The following is a 15,537-nucleotide window of genomic DNA, read 5'->3' on the forward strand; positions in this document are numbered from 1 at the left end:
ATAGAAAGCAAGTTGGAGCATATGCTACCTTCCTAATAATACTCAGGGGTTTTTTGCCAATATCTCTAAATTAAAGTGGCTGGTGCTCTGTCTTTCCTCCTCCTGCCCTCATACATTTCTGCTGAATTTAGCTGTGAAGAGGATGTAGAAACAAAGCCAATTTTGCTTCCCTTTTGCAAAGCAGTTAAGAGATCCAGAAACGTGGCTAGCATACGAACTGGATGCCACATTCCAGAATTTGAACATGTACAGACACATTCCCCACAAATCAGAAAAGCCCATGAGAAGCTTTGGTTTATAGACACACACAAACACTGCGGCAGCAATTGGCAGAGATGAAATTGCTGGGATGTTGTGCTGCAGCCATTACGTACCCCAGAAACACTGAGTCTCAGCAAGCCAGAAAGAGAAATAAATAGGTGGAATTGCATCATTTTTCTGGCATTAAATCCATCACAGTGATGAGGGCAGAGCTCCTGCCTGCCTGGCCAAGGAGAACAGGAGCAGGTCTCAAGTGAGGGACACCACACATTCAAAGGGAGAAAGTACACGATAGCAAGGAAACATGAAGAAGGAGCTATCTGTAGATCTCCCTCTTTTCTTCAGGGCTGGGTTCTCTCAGCACTTCTAAAATTTTTATTTTTATAATTGGAATTTTACATATAATTTATATATAATAAATATAAATATACATAAATTTTATATCTCTGTTTATAGGCATGGAGGCAAGAGGGGACGACATCAACACTCTGTGGAGTAAGCCAGATCGCCTTTAGTTGTGGGGTGGATTGTGGTGGTGCATCCTTCCTCCCTGCCTCTCCTCAGGCCAGACTATCATCTCAGAAATGCTGTCAGGCCTTGGCCTTGATGAGCAGCACCTGGGCTGAGCTTCTCTCAAGCTTATCAGAAACACTATCTGCTCCCAGGAACTTGTGCTGTCTAACAAGCCCCTGGCATTTTTCAAACAGCCTTGGAAACTTATTCTTACCTGGATAACAACTCAAATGGAACAACATCCTAACAAAGTTACCAAACTTTCAGAGAAAGTTATCACCCAAATTGCAGCCAGAATGGAAAATTAATATGGCTAAAACCAACTTTTGTGCAACTCTATAAACAGTGGGTCCAAGTGAGAGCCTTTGAGTTCTCCTGGACCACAGCAGGGAGTGTACATACTCTTTTAGGTCTGTGTACCTACGAAAGTAAATATAACACAACAAAGGTACTAGGAATGTTGCTCTGCTAAATTCTTAAATATGTTAGATTTGTAAATTAAGCCTATAAGAAAGTTACTGTTGTGCTTACAGTAAATTCTGTAGAATCTTCTGTTAAATTGTTTAAATTCAGCTATTGATTAAGGTTTTTTAAAACCTTTAGGCCTAAACCGGTGGTCAAGTCTGGGGAAAAATTTGGCAAGGGGGTCTACTCTGAACCTTGTGACTCAAAAGGAGGGTCTCCCTTATTCCTTTTTATCCTTAACCTTTCCCTCATCCTTCTTCCTTACCCATAAGTTTTTTGTCCCCAGCTCCCACATACATAATTTTTGGCTAACTTTAGTTTCAACTTGATTGGTTTTGGATTTCAGTCCAATTTTTTCTCTGTGTGTTCTAACAATCTAGTAAGTAGTAGAGTGAAGCCTGCCAACAAACTTTGTCGTGCTTTCATTTTAATATTGAACCTGCTTTTGTTGATACTTTTATTGGTGATTCTTTGAGCAGCCTGAAGCATTCATGACAAATTTGCCTTGGAGATCTTATAAGCAAGGTTTATTTTATAATTTGGTTTCTTCCTAGCAGTATGATGTTATTTGTGTGATTTCATTCTCTCATACTGCTATAGCAAGCAACAAATTCAAGGTCAAATACTGGGTATGGTTAAAACTTTGGCAATCCAGTTGACAATGGACAGTTTTCAGCATTTGGGCCATGGAAGCAAAGCTGCCTCTTTTTGTGCTGTCATCAGATAGCTTGCCCGTGCTTAATATTTTATGAAAAATATGTGACATCTGTTCCTTGATGTAGGAACAGGAGGAATGCAGTTACAATGGGAGAAAAAAAAAGCAAGGCTTGCATGTTCCTTGTTAACAAATACATTTAAATCCCTTTGGAAGGCTTGATATCCTTCACTGCAAGGTCTCCAGTGGTCAAAAAGTGGGTGGAATTGCTTGTGATGAGACCATTCAAAATGAAGGAGGCATTTAAAACTACCCTAACCCAAATACCACAGAGTCTCCTCATAACACCATCATTTGGGAATGCACAGTGTCATTATTTGGTATTAGCACAAAACTATCAAAAGAACTGAAGGTTAAGGGGCATACAGATGGAAGCATGAATTACTCTTCCTATGACTCTTGGAATTTTCCTGCTTGAGAGTTGATCTGGTATCCTCCGTGTAAAGCAGGATACTATACTGCTGTGGAGGACATCCCTTCTGCAGTACAGGGATTTACATCTTCTGTGAAGGCAGCATGATCTAGGCCTTTATGGGAGCTGCAGCACATGAAGGTGGAGGGAGAGATGGGTGTCTGTCACACTGAATGGCAAGGCTTTGGAATAACCATAGCACAGGGATGTGGAGCAATTAGCACACAGCTGGGGAACTTAGAATCTACTATGAACTTAGTTCCTACTATGTGGGTGTTACTATCATGCTGCACCTTCAGAAAGGGCACCATGTTACCTGGACTGGATTACAGTCAGAAGAGATGATTTGAGAAGAACAAATAAACACACTAAGTAAATTTATTTCCCTCTCACAAATCAGATAGTTGAACCTTGGCTGTTTTACCTCAGGAGATGAGGACAGAAAAGGTTTGATGTATATATTGGAGTCGTGCACTTTCAGGTCATGGTCTCCCAGTCCTCGAGTCACTCCAATTGTTGCCATAACCCGAGCCTGGAGATAAAGAAAAGCAGTGGGATAAAATCTTGTTACATGGACTGTGTCAATAAAGAATGAGATAATATTCCTACTCTGCTTCCCTAACTGCTACAGTTAGAGATGAATGCCCTTTCCTCTCCCAGAAACACTAGATTTAACACAGCAAAACAACGTCAAACTTTTCACACTCAAGCCATCTCCATTTTCCTCCTTATTAAGCTTTGTTTTCATCCACATCCCACTCACCATCTCTAAGGTACTGGGTCTACAGAAACCTTACCCAGTCACCTCACTGTCCACACCAGTCTGTGAGAGCATTCCTTCAGCAAATTGTACTGTTAGTATAGGTTTTACAAAGAGGACAAGGAGCTCAACTATTCACATAATGAATCTGTTATTTTCCTATTGACATATTGTTGTATATCCCCTTTACCAGGGAAAAGTGCCAAAGGCACCTTAAATTGCTGAAGACACACGTGACAGCAGCACTGACCACAGTGCCCTCTTCTAGGGAGAGTCACTCTACAGCAGGTCTGCAGTTCCCTCACATCTGCCACATCCTTCCCCCAGCACCTTCCTCTGTGACATGAGTGGTGTCCCAAGAGGTTCTGGGCTCTCCTTCATTAAATCTGCTCCAAAGACTGAGCAGCCATTCAGCCTCCCAGGGAACCCTGCTCTCTGAGCTCTGCAGATCACTTCCCCCAAACTCAGGCTCAGCCACAGCAGCTTCTGAGCAAGGGAGCTCAGCATCACTAATAGTGAGCAACTGGCTCAGAATCATTTTGCCTCAGTGACTCCTGGCTCCACAGAGCCATAAGAAAGTAAATTAAAAAGATGTGCATGAAACATCTTGCAAATAATTATAAACCTAACAAAATTCAGAGATAAGCTGCAGGTCTGAACCTTCAAAACATGGACTAATTTTGAAAAGCATCTATTTTTGCATTGAGATAAGAACCCAATGCAGCAGAGGAGCACTATTAAGAAACACAGCAAGCATACCAATATCAGCAAACTGACACCACTGCATCCTTATATTGATCCTACTGCTGCATCCAGCTAAGCTTGCTGGGACCAACACTAACGATCTCACTGTTCTTAATCACAGAGCTGAAAACAAAGCATAACAAACAGAACAGCGTTTCTCCCTTTCAACTATCAGCCTTCACACGTCAGAAAAATTCAACAGTGAGTTCACATAACCTTATCTTTTTCAGCTAGTGTCAAAGGTGTTATACTTTACAAATCCTGCCCTGATCCCTCCTCTTCCTAAATTAGAGTTTTGCATCTCAGAGCACTATTAAATATCTCCCTGCTTTGTTCTAGCTATATTTTACAATGAAACAGGAACATTTAAAGTCAATTACTTACGACACTCTCATTGTAGCCTATTTACAATGAAAGAAAAACAAAAGCAAACTAAACAACAAATGACTGCTGTAAAACGGTTATTACTATGTTGAGCTCTCCCCACTACCCCCCAGACATGAGACTGATTTATGACAGAACCAAGATATTCTTTCAAGCTGTCAAAACGATAAAATAAAGAGATACTGAGTGGAAAACACTGGACAGCCATGGGCTAAACTGAATGGCAAACAGCACAGAATTCCTTCTTCCTTTGGTCCGAGGAAAGCAAATGTGCCCACCTTCTTGCCTTCTCCATATATAAGGGGAAACTTCAAGTCATCTTCCTCAATGGTTTTGTATGCCCTGTGGGGGGAGGACAAACAACATTTGTGAAGCTTGTAGTCAATTAGTGACCCAGTGCCCTGAAAGAAGCAGCTGTGATTTCAAAAATGGGGGGAGAAAAAAAAAAATCATTATTTTTCCTAGGGACTCTGTCTTTGAACCAAGATGTAAATTTCTTTTTCTGCAGGAAGGTTTTCTGTAAATAGTTATCCATTTCACTAAAAGGAAAAGTGAAGATAAAAATATATCTAACATGCCAGGCTGCTCCTATTGATTGCAAAGAAAGAGGTGAACTGGAATAACATCCTAATCAGGTAAGATATTGTCAGATATTGTACCAGCTATACCATAACACAGTGTCATAAAAAACCCCAAGTCCAACCAAACAAAAAACCCAAACAAAACCAACTCCAAACCCAAGAAACTAACCAATGCCTAGATTGGCACTGTTAATGTGAAACGTGAGCAATGACAGGATGTGTACCCATGGTGTGAAACAGCTGTCTGATCCTGTTCTCACTCTCCAGGACCACAGAAACCAAGACAAGCTTCACGTGCTGAAGTCTTAGGATATTTAGTGCTCATTTGACCTTGACTACAACAGTCAAGGTTGTCAGAGGTTTCACATTTCACAGCAGCTTTCCCATGGACAAGAGACAAGAGAAGTAAATGCTCATGCTCTGATTCTGTTCACTGCATGCCTGTGTACTCTACCTTTTACATATACAGCTGCTGACGCTGATGAGGTGAGAAGGTTAGCAATTTTGCCAGTGAGAAATAAAAAAAAACTCAACAGAAGACAACAGCCATTCTCATGAGCTGTAGAGTCCTGTGGTTTGCATGACACATGCTTGAGCTCAGGTGCTGCAGCTTTTTGGCTAAGGTGCGTTGCCCCAGAGGGGCATGCTTCCCTTCCTACCACAGTGTCATCCCTGCTCAGCCCTTCCCTGCATGTTGTGCTTCCCTCCTGGCCCATCCAAGCCCAAAGCCCTCAGGGTGACACCAAAAGCACCCCGGGTACACAAACCAGAGGGGGAGGGAAGGTGCTGGGCAGATCCCCTGCCAGCCACTGCCAGCCCCTGCTGTAGCACTCCAGGATGGCTGCCTGAGCTCCAGGGAGTCACATGGGATTGCGTTTATGCAACGTTAAGGCTGTCACGTAAACCAGCAGGAAATTAAAAATTAAGGGTGAAATCCTATATTGTAATTAAACTGCCCCCGCTTCACCAAAATATAGGACAGGCCTGGGATCAATAAATGGTGCTGTACATCTGCAACACCCAGGCAAGACTCAAACTTCCTGAGAATAGCAGAGACATTTAAGCCCCACCATTAAATTTCCCAGTAATCACAGAAAGGGATCATATTAGAGTTCTGGAGATGAGGAAGGACCAAGAAGAAAGAGAAAAGCCATCAAAATTCATAGAAGAAACAGTAGTGGAGGGCTCCTCTCACATACTAAAAAATATTACTATATATAAAATCCCAAAATGAAACTAGGTGAGGTTTGCAAAATACAGTGGTGGGTCCTTCATGTAGTCAAGAATATCTTAGAAAATACAACCATAATATTTCGCCATCTCTCTAAGACACAATACAGTGAAGGCGTTCAAATGGAATTCTGCACTGAGGAGGGCAAATAAATTAGCTCTTAAACCAAACAAAGAGGCACAAATTACTATGAGTGGCCAACATGATAATACTTTCCTGATGTTTAAAACCTGGAACAGCATTCAGTTGGGAAGGAGGAGTTGGTAATGAATTTTGCTCTTGTTCTTTCCTTTATTCCCAACAAATATCTCTGCCCCACTCACTAAGGTGGATATCCTGGTTTAAATGTAGAACAAAAAATTTACTATTTCTGACTACTCATGAGCATGCTTCAAAGCTTCCAACTGGACCTATAGTACTGGAAGACCTGGGAAAACATCACTGAGGAGTCTGAACTATGCCTTGCATAGAGCCAGCTGTGCTCTGCCACCAAGAAAATGGGTATCAGCTGAGCCCATTGTGGGCATCAGTCAAATGACTAATCAAGCCACAAGCCTGAGAAGACAACCATTCCTACTGGATGTTCACATTGTTGTACATATTTGTTAAAACAGCAGACAAAACTAAGGTGATGTGGCTGAACTAGTTGCAGCCCCCTCTTAAAAAGAAAAAAAGCCCATTCTTTACACACAGACTGTATTATCTGCAAGGTAACCACAACTATTTAAGACCAAATCCCTCACTTTACTCTGCCCTGTAAGCTGACAAAAGCAGGGACCAAGCTTTTTCCCCCTCTCTCCTCTTCCTCCTTATAGTCTCCTGCACAACACCTCACACTGACTGTGCTTTAGGAAGAAAGGAAAAAAGTGTCATTTAGGCCAGTGTCCTTCAAAAGAATGCTCCCCACTGCTGAGTGCAGCTTCTTTCAGGGAACCATTAAAAAACCACTGTCCCTCAGGCCTTCAACTGTGACACCTCAGTGTAAAGACACTGGAGGAGGCTGTGTTCCAAGGGCTGCAGCTAACTTGTTCCATCAGCAGATTAGGGAGAGCAGCTGGCTAGCCTGTGACCTCCTGAAGCAGTGCAACTGAGTGAGGGAGGCCCAGAGAGCTACAGTGATTTATTTTGTGGTTACTCATAGCCTGTCACCTCTCTGGCTTAGAACTTGGGTGTCAAACTCATCTCAAATGTGCTTTTTCTGTTGATGTTGCTATTGCCTGAAAAATTGCCATCACGTAAAAAGCAATGCTCAGAACTGCAACCACAGCAGCAGAGGTAGCACAGACACACTGAAAAGCAACCTGGGCCACTCTAGAAAAGTACCTATGTCCTGCATTGCCAGAGAAACAGAATTAATAATATACTAATGTGTGGTTTGCTGCAAGAGAAGCATGAAGCACAGCTTTTCAGCTAACAACTCAGCAACTGCACTGGGGAGACAGAAAGAAGATATGAAGTTAATTTTCATTTCTGCCCTGTGAAACCTCCTGCATTTTGTATGTGGGTTTATTTCACATAGGCTACAACCTTCTGGACTATTTCTCTTGATTTTATGTAATAAAGTTGCATTTATATTGTTGTTTACTGTATATAAAGATATAATATAGCAGTAGGTATATCAAACACAGATACACAGAGAACCTGAGGGGGCGGTTTGGCTCTTGTAGTGCCAGCACGGCCTTATTCAGCCCTCTGTGTAATTCAGCCCAGCACACTGCTTTAACAACACAGTGTTGCAACCCTCCCCTCTCCTTCTCTCTATCTTCCTTGTCCACATCCCAGGAGGTTTTGGTGGTCACCAGGGCATGACAAGAAAGGTTATAAAGACAAGGCAATGCTATTGCTTCCAGCTCTGAATGAGCCTAAAGCCTGTTAAGTGCTTCTGCCACGTAAGCCTCTATTTTTCCAAATGGAAAAACAGGAGGAGCAGTGGGGAATTGAAAAGGCAAGCTCGTGCCCAGCTAGATCTAGCTGCATTTTTTTCAGTTAACTTTGCTTCTTCTTTTCATTTCAAAAGAATTATGAAATGCTACTGCTGTCCAAAAATACTGAACTAGGCCTTGACATATGTACCACCCACCAAGTTACATTTGGACTCAGGATCAACATTTTGGAAAACGGGGCCAAATCGCACCAGGAGCCAAAAGAGATGTCAGAACAAAAGAACAAGGACTGACATGATGTTACTCATATGCTAACTGGAATCTGCTCTAAATGCATGGTGAAAAAATAACCAGGAGATACTAAGTGCGCAACACAATCTACAGAAGTTTCTTAGAGTGCTGGGGTGATTAGTGCTTTTACACTCTAGAAATAAAAGATTATCAAAGTTACCTGCATATTTCTGGGTTAGAACTTGAAAAACCAGTCATCTCCCATATGCAAATTTCAGAGCCAAAATCCTAAATAATGTCTTACATGTGTTATGAGTTCTCCTGCCATATAAGTTGTTCTTAAAAGTGGTCTTCTGAAAGTACATACAAATTCACCTAAGAGTAGAAGTTGATGACTAAAACCAAAATCCACATTCCATTTTCCTTCGTGGCAAACTGTGTAAGGTCACTGGTCACAAAAAGTATTGAAGCATTGGCATCCCCAGGCACAACAGATGGTGTTGAAAACACAACCCACCCTGACCTGGAAGGTTTGGTTCTGTGCACAACAGGGGAATCCAGACTCTGTGCTCTGCTTTTTCATGGAATTTGGCTTTAGAAGTTTGTGTTTCACATCTCTGCTTGTGACACCTAATAGTAAACTGAGAATTAAACCTAAGGAAGAGCAAAGAAAATCATCATCAAAGGGTTTTAGCTTGAAGCATAGGATACACCTATGTGTATTTGTGGCAAACAACCAAAAGAAAGTACTACTGCTTCATAAAGTCCTAGTTCACACTGAGTACAAGGCTAAAGGCATCTCTGAAATAGGTTTGTGGATTTTGTGCATTTCTAGCACTGATTTGCTACCACTCTAAAAAAAACCACCAAACCTAGGGCCATCCATACACCTTCCACCTGCCCCAACTCTCCCCCTCACCCAAAATAGCCTAACTCACAACCAAACTACTCCAGCTATCCAAACAACCTCCTTCTCAAGCTCAACTTTCTTTATTCATACCAACAGAAAATCATGTTTTAGTCTTTAAGCAACACAAAACTTGATAGAAACTCTTTCTTTTCCCCTCCCACACAAGTAATCAGTGGAATGGAGCTCACCCTTTGGGCAACAGAGCTTAAATCACCAGTCCAAAAGGAACTGTTCATCTGTACTGTCTGTTGAACTACAGCAGTGTAGTTCAGCATCTAACCAGTGTAAGTGCATGCTTACTATCAAGGAGATGTGTAGTACAGGTTAGGCACAGAGCCACTGAAAATTGTACCATTTATGTCTCAACTCAGCCATAATCTTAAAAAATGTCCTTACACTTGTGCTTCTGCAGAGTCAGGATCTCTAAGTCCAGACAGCACTGTCTGATACTAAGTACCCTCTAGACAGGTTATCGCTAATGTTCAGTGTCTCAGTATTTTTCCCCTATTGCTTGTCTGACACACAGTTTAATGAAATGAAATTACAATAAACAAAGATAATTAAGGCACACAAACTATAGCAATGTTTGTTAAGAGAAAAGATGATGGCAAAGCCAAATGAAAGACTGATGCACATGCACATGGGCATAAAACAGTTTTTAGGGAAAGATCTACCTTAACCAAGATACTCTCACAGGCCTTCTTTCAAATGAAGAGGAAAACATACAAGTTTTAAAACACTCATTATTCACAGAAAATTCAGAAACACCTTCTTATGAACCTGAAAGTGTATAATGCTTCATTTTGCAAATCCCAATTCTGTCTACCAATCTACAAATTAAAAAAAAAATAAAGTCTCTCAGCATGACTTGTACACATCTATGATCTCTGGCTTGATCTAATCAGACTAATACATGAGCCTTGGACCTCAAGGGAGCCTTCACTGCTGTGTACAGTCCTAAGATGAAGTCTGCACTTCAGAGAGCACCAGCACCACATATTCCTGTGGAAGTAATTCCTAAGTAATGCAAACTATCCATTTTGGTCAGCCCAGTTTAAAGACATGCATCAGAAATTTTTCAGGCACTTCCTGGAGTGTGGCCGACTTTTTAGTCCATTCACCTCTATTGGAGTATTAAAGAAAATGTTAGAAGAAAAGTCAGGGACAGGACTGTCAAGCATCTCAAGTGTTTAGAGAGGTCCTTGCCCAAAAAAAGATAAATCAGGAAGAAAATGTAATGAAGGTATTTAAAAGGAGAAGCTGGGAGGGACAGAGAAAGAGTATTGCAATCACTTTCATTCACTACTTGTGTCCTGTTGAGCTTTCACTACTGAGTGACAAAACCTCTGTTCAGACAGTGCAGCTGCACATCAAACAGGTTCACCTTCTGCAATAGCCTCAGGAGGCCAAGCCTTTCTTTTCTGCCCCCAGTGAACTTGCTGCCTTGAGCACTTATTAAAATTTATTTAATTTCTTCTACTCTTAAAAGACAAACAGGAAGATTTGTCAGCAATTTACTCTGGAGATGGAGGGGTAAGGGAAGTGGTCTGAGTGTTAACACTCTGTTAACACTCTGTGGGCTGAGTGCACTGCAGTGCACTGTGATGGACAGAAAAACTATTTGTAAATTGGTATTTTGCTGTATTTGTTAAAAGCTTGTTGTGAGGCAGATGGGAGAAAGGCTGCATGTTAAACTCAAGTGCCTGCTCCATACTTGTTAGCTGGGATTCTCTGGATGCAAAGGAGATTGAGGTTGAGGAAGAATCGCAAAGTAAATTCTTCTGGGAAAGATCTCTGCAGTGCAGGATGGAGGAGGCAGTGAGACACAGCAAGCAAGAGACCTCACCATTCCACAGCAGTGTTGGAAACTCCTCCAAGCAGCAAGGGGCTTCCTCTCAGCCAGAAGCAGAGCCATAAATCAATCTTAGGTAACGAGGGAAAGAAAGAGAACTTCTATGGACCCAGCTGAGGTTATGTCAAATTTGTGCAGATGGGGAAGCCAGAGAAAGCACGAGTGTGGAAAGAGACTTCACCTTATCAAGAAGAAGGGATGTTTTTGCTTGGATTTTCAGATTGAAGATTATGTCATTCCAGTTTAGTTTCCTTCTGACAAAACAGACTGGGATTCTTTTGTTTGCCCTTGCATATGCAGCACCCAATTCCACACCAAGGCAAAGCCCAAGTGGAGATGCACAGCCATGCAGGGACAGGTCTTAGATGCACAGAAGGAGATGCTCTTGCAGAACATGACTCAGACCAACTTCATTCTTATCACTCTCATTTGGCCCCAGAGAGGCCATTTACACAGAGCTTTACTCCAGACTTAAGCTTTCTCTCTTGTTGCAGCAGTATTACTTTCCTGTTTCTGCTTTCTTCTGCCCCAAAGACTCTGGCTCAGCTGCTGTGGCATGTGCACACTTGGGGGAAAGAGCCATTCATCACCGTCAGGAGATGTGCTGTACACAGCAGGTCAGCTCTCACCTCCTGCTGCTCCTGCAGTGAGGGCTGCAGATCCTGAAAAGATGCATAACATGCACATTGGAAACAGCCATTCATCATTGCAGAGCTGTGCCCCAGACACCCAGGCACAGCCCAGCAAGCTGCTCTAGCTGTGTGCACCAAGGAGGCACGTCCCCTCCCGCTCCCTGCCACATTGCAGCGAGAGACAAAAGCACACACACAGAAAGCTGGGCAGGTGACTGCCGACAATGGTTTCTGCTGCAAAAATCATATCCTCTCTCTCCCCTCCAGAATGGCCCAGTGCTGCAAAGGTGCCCCATAATCATTAAATTATGAAAATGTAAGTTGCTGGAAGGAAATTAATACCAGGCATGACTGGGGAAAAGGTTGCTTTCTCATGAAGTAATTATGAAATTAAAATTTGATCTCTCCCTGGCGATTGTACAAAGGATACAGCTGAGGTCTCAAACACAACAATACAGCCAGGTTTTCAGCAGAAGAAACGCAGAATGTTTCACTAGACAAAAAAGCTCAATTAAAAAAAAAACGGGAAAGGATGACTTTTTGTAAATTACATGATTTTGGCTAAAAGGTGCAATGAAGCAGGTTAGAGCACAGGGTTTGCAGACTTCCAATTACTTCTTACAAGTTGGAATCAAGCTGTTAGGAAATGCAGCTTATCTGAATAAGACTAATAATGCTAAGCTAATTAGACCCACAGGCATTAGCCAGCAGATAAATTCAGGCCAAAAAGAGGGACACTGTCACTTTAAATACTGCCTTGGGATCGGTGGAAAAGCTAATGAGGAGTGTCAGTTGGGGCTGTTTTATTAGGTGGTTCTCTAGAGACTATAGCCTGAGGTTTCTGTAGCAGGGCTTCTGTGCTTGATTCAATAAATCAATTTATATTAAAGGAGGGTACAGCACAGGTGCCAGCTCTATAAAGCATTTTTGTGGCATTTCTCAATCTGCTCAGGCACTCCTTGGGCAGGCTACCTGAACGTGCTGTCAAAGGACATTGAGCCCAGCAATAAAGAGTAAGATAGCAGCCACATTGGCAATATTTGTTCAAATCAGCTCACACATTACCAAGCAAAACATGTACATTGGCTCTCACCGGGTATTCTGGATCCCCAATAAGTGATTAATGAGAGCCTGGTTTTTGTGAGCTGGAGTCTGAACCGCAGACGGCAAGGCGGGCTGCACAATGAAAGCGAAAGGCATCCATCCCAAATAAAATAAAACGGCTTGAAAAGTGAAGTTGCTTTTTTAATCAGATGCTTAGAGGCTGAAAGACATTCCCTGATGGAAAGAAAAGGGCGAGTGCAGAGCAGGCTGGCAGCTTTCCAGGCAGTGGACAATATTGACTCTAGAATAAAATAGGTTTTGCTTAGTGCTTGCCTCAGGGCACCAGCCTCTCTGCTTTGGAATAAATCATGCGGGCAGGCGATTCCCCAGCACGGTCTGACCCTCGGGGCTGACCCCATGTGCCACCGCACTCCCTCACCAGACACACGGACACGGAGCTGGCAAGGGCTCCCCTGCTGCAGCAAAGACAGCACGCTCAGAGACTGTGCCCAATTCCCCGGCTCGCTGCCACTTGGCTTCAGCCCATGATGTGTGGTGGGCACTACACTGCCTCAAACCATTTCTGATGGGGTGCAGCTCAGCTGTGCTGCTCAGCTCTGCCTCTCCTGGAGGGCAAAGGAAGCAACCAACAAGTAGGTCAAAAACCATACTTGTTATCTAGGTCTCTTTTGCCATCCTAAAATCAAGTCAAATAGCTGAAGCTGTGATCTGGATACAAGCCTTAAAGAACTGCACTTCAATGCAAGCAGCAATAAAGCCACTGTTTCTGTTCCAAGGAGGAGCAAAAAATTAATTTAAAACCACTGAAGTTGATGCCAACTGGTAGTGCCTTCTGGATGCCTTTGGTTAAGCACAGTGCTGTATGGCTCCTCCAGCCCCACAGAAGGCTGGGAGGGGAACTCTAGAAGGAGCCACAGTGAAGCACACAGCTAGTCAGAAATCCAAGTTTCTGAAGGTTCTAGGGATACAGTCAAAGCAAAATACCTCCAAACTGTTCACACTGGATGTACATGTGAAGGAAATCTGACCAACTGTGTCTTAGCTTTAAATAAAAGCCAGAGACAGAGAGCACTAATTCTGTGCAGTCCTTCAAAGGAGCAGCTGTCACCAGGCCTGCTGTTTCCCTCCTCCCTCCATTTCCACTTCAGGTTACTCACCTCACTTTTTAGCACTGACCAGTCTCTGCTTACATGGCCTCTGAGTCTTTCCTGATGCTTCTGTTGCCAGGACTTGTGAAAGCCACCAGGACACCTCTCTCCAATACAAGTCTAACCTCTGCAAGGCATGGGCTTGGAAATTCCAGTCCAGAGACCCAGCTGTGAAAGACTGTCAGTAACATAGATATCTGCCAGCAAATTATGGCTCGAGACAGCTTGAAAGTTTGTTCAGCAGGACACACTGCTCTTAAGATGCCTTGCCAGCTACACTGCACATTTTGCAATCGTTGTTCAACCACAACGCGCATAGGGCAAGGGTGCAGGAAGGGCAGCTCATGGTCAGCTCCCAGCAGTGTGGGATTAATTTTACATATATTTAATACAGCATGATTTCTCATTGCAATTGCCACTGCAAAGAAAGGAGCCAGGGCAGGCGAGCTGGAGCGGGAAGGGAAAGACTGGTCTCAAAGCAGTTGCAGGCTGCCTGGGCTAGCGATGCAGCACACATTGCTGGATCAGTGGTTGTCCTAATGCTGTGGGGAAACTTGGCAGCTGTGCTACCACTGTGGGCTGTGGAGACAAAGCCAGTGTGGAAACTTCACATGAAAAAGAAAAAAAAAAAAATAAAAAGAAAGAAAGAAAAAATAAAGGGCCAAATACATTATAACAGACCCAAAGACAATAATCTTTTGTAATCCAAACAAGCTGGGCAAGCCAAGCCATTGTTGAGAATCTGAAAAGCTCTGGAGCAAAGGAGGAGGATAAAAATGAGGAAAAAAATGTCATACAGCTTCTAATAGAAAACACAAAAATTATACTGAATTGTAAACTAAAACAGTTTAGTTTCCCGAGGAAACATCAAAGCAGAGAGTGTTCTACATTCTCTCACTAAAGGATTAAGTAATTAAGTGTAAGAGTCGCTTTTTCTTCCTGATATCACCTGCACCTCTCTACATGTATGTGCAAATGTCAACACAAAATGAGGTTAGTGACCAAAAAACAATTCACATAATTGATCATCTGCATTGTACGTGATAAAAGTTCAGCAGCATTTTAGTGTATCAAGCTCTGGCTGGCCAAAGCACCATCTGACATTTTCTAGAAAAGGAATATATATGCTAATTTATTCTCCATGATAGATAGTGTCCTTAGAAACAAATGCAAAACAGGCATGTCCTCGGCCACTGTGTCCTGATGCATCAGTTGAATCCAGGAATAAGAAAGGGAAGAAAATAGAAGCAAAATCGTTGAAGTGGAAAGCAGCCACTAAGAAACCTCTGCCACCTCAAACCATCACCTCTGAGGGCCCAACAAACTGGAAATCTAATGTCTTGTCCACAATCACAGCCACTAAAATTGACCCAGACTTTCACATAAATAGAAACAGATTGCTTCTCCTCTGCCTAGGGGAGGAGGATTGTGTTCACTGCACACAATCCAATGGATAACAAACACCTTGGGTGAAACCTTGCAAAAAGAAATGGATCCTTATTTAGAAGGGCTCTGTTTTACACAAATGTATGGCAATAGAGCAATTTCTTCATCATTTTATTGTCCCGAGGCAACCAAACAAAGAGGTAATTGATGCACTAGTTGTGCAATATGGAGCAGCTGAAAGATTCCAATTCTTTTATTAGGACAAAAATGTAGGCCCCATTTTTCACTTCCATCCAGAAGTCAAAAGAAACAGCAGGGAGAGGTAGCCTCACCACAGTCTCCACATGCTTGGCATAGGCCACCT

General features: G+C 42.7%; 1 protein-coding gene across 1 annotated transcript in view; it reads right to left on the reverse strand.

Annotated features, from left to right (window-relative positions):
* PPM1H (protein phosphatase, Mg2+/Mn2+ dependent 1H) overlaps nt 1-15,537 on the reverse strand; it is a 129,736-nt gene that overhangs the window by 16,664 nt on the left and 97,535 nt on the right. Inside the window, exons 7-8 of the mRNA XM_059472413.1 lie at nt 4,533-4,596; nt 2,791-2,898 (exon numbers count right to left, since the gene is read on the reverse strand). Of these exons, the coding sequence (XP_059328396.1) occupies nt 2,791-2,898; nt 4,533-4,596 (172 nt within the window). The remainder of the gene's footprint in view (nt 1-2,790; nt 2,899-4,532; nt 4,597-15,537) is intronic.

This window comes from Ammospiza nelsoni, chromosome 5 (genome assembly GCF_027579445.1).
Source record: "Ammospiza nelsoni isolate bAmmNel1 chromosome 5, bAmmNel1.pri, whole genome shotgun sequence".
Taxonomy (NCBI): Eukaryota; Metazoa; Chordata; class Aves; order Passeriformes; family Passerellidae; genus Ammospiza; species Ammospiza nelsoni.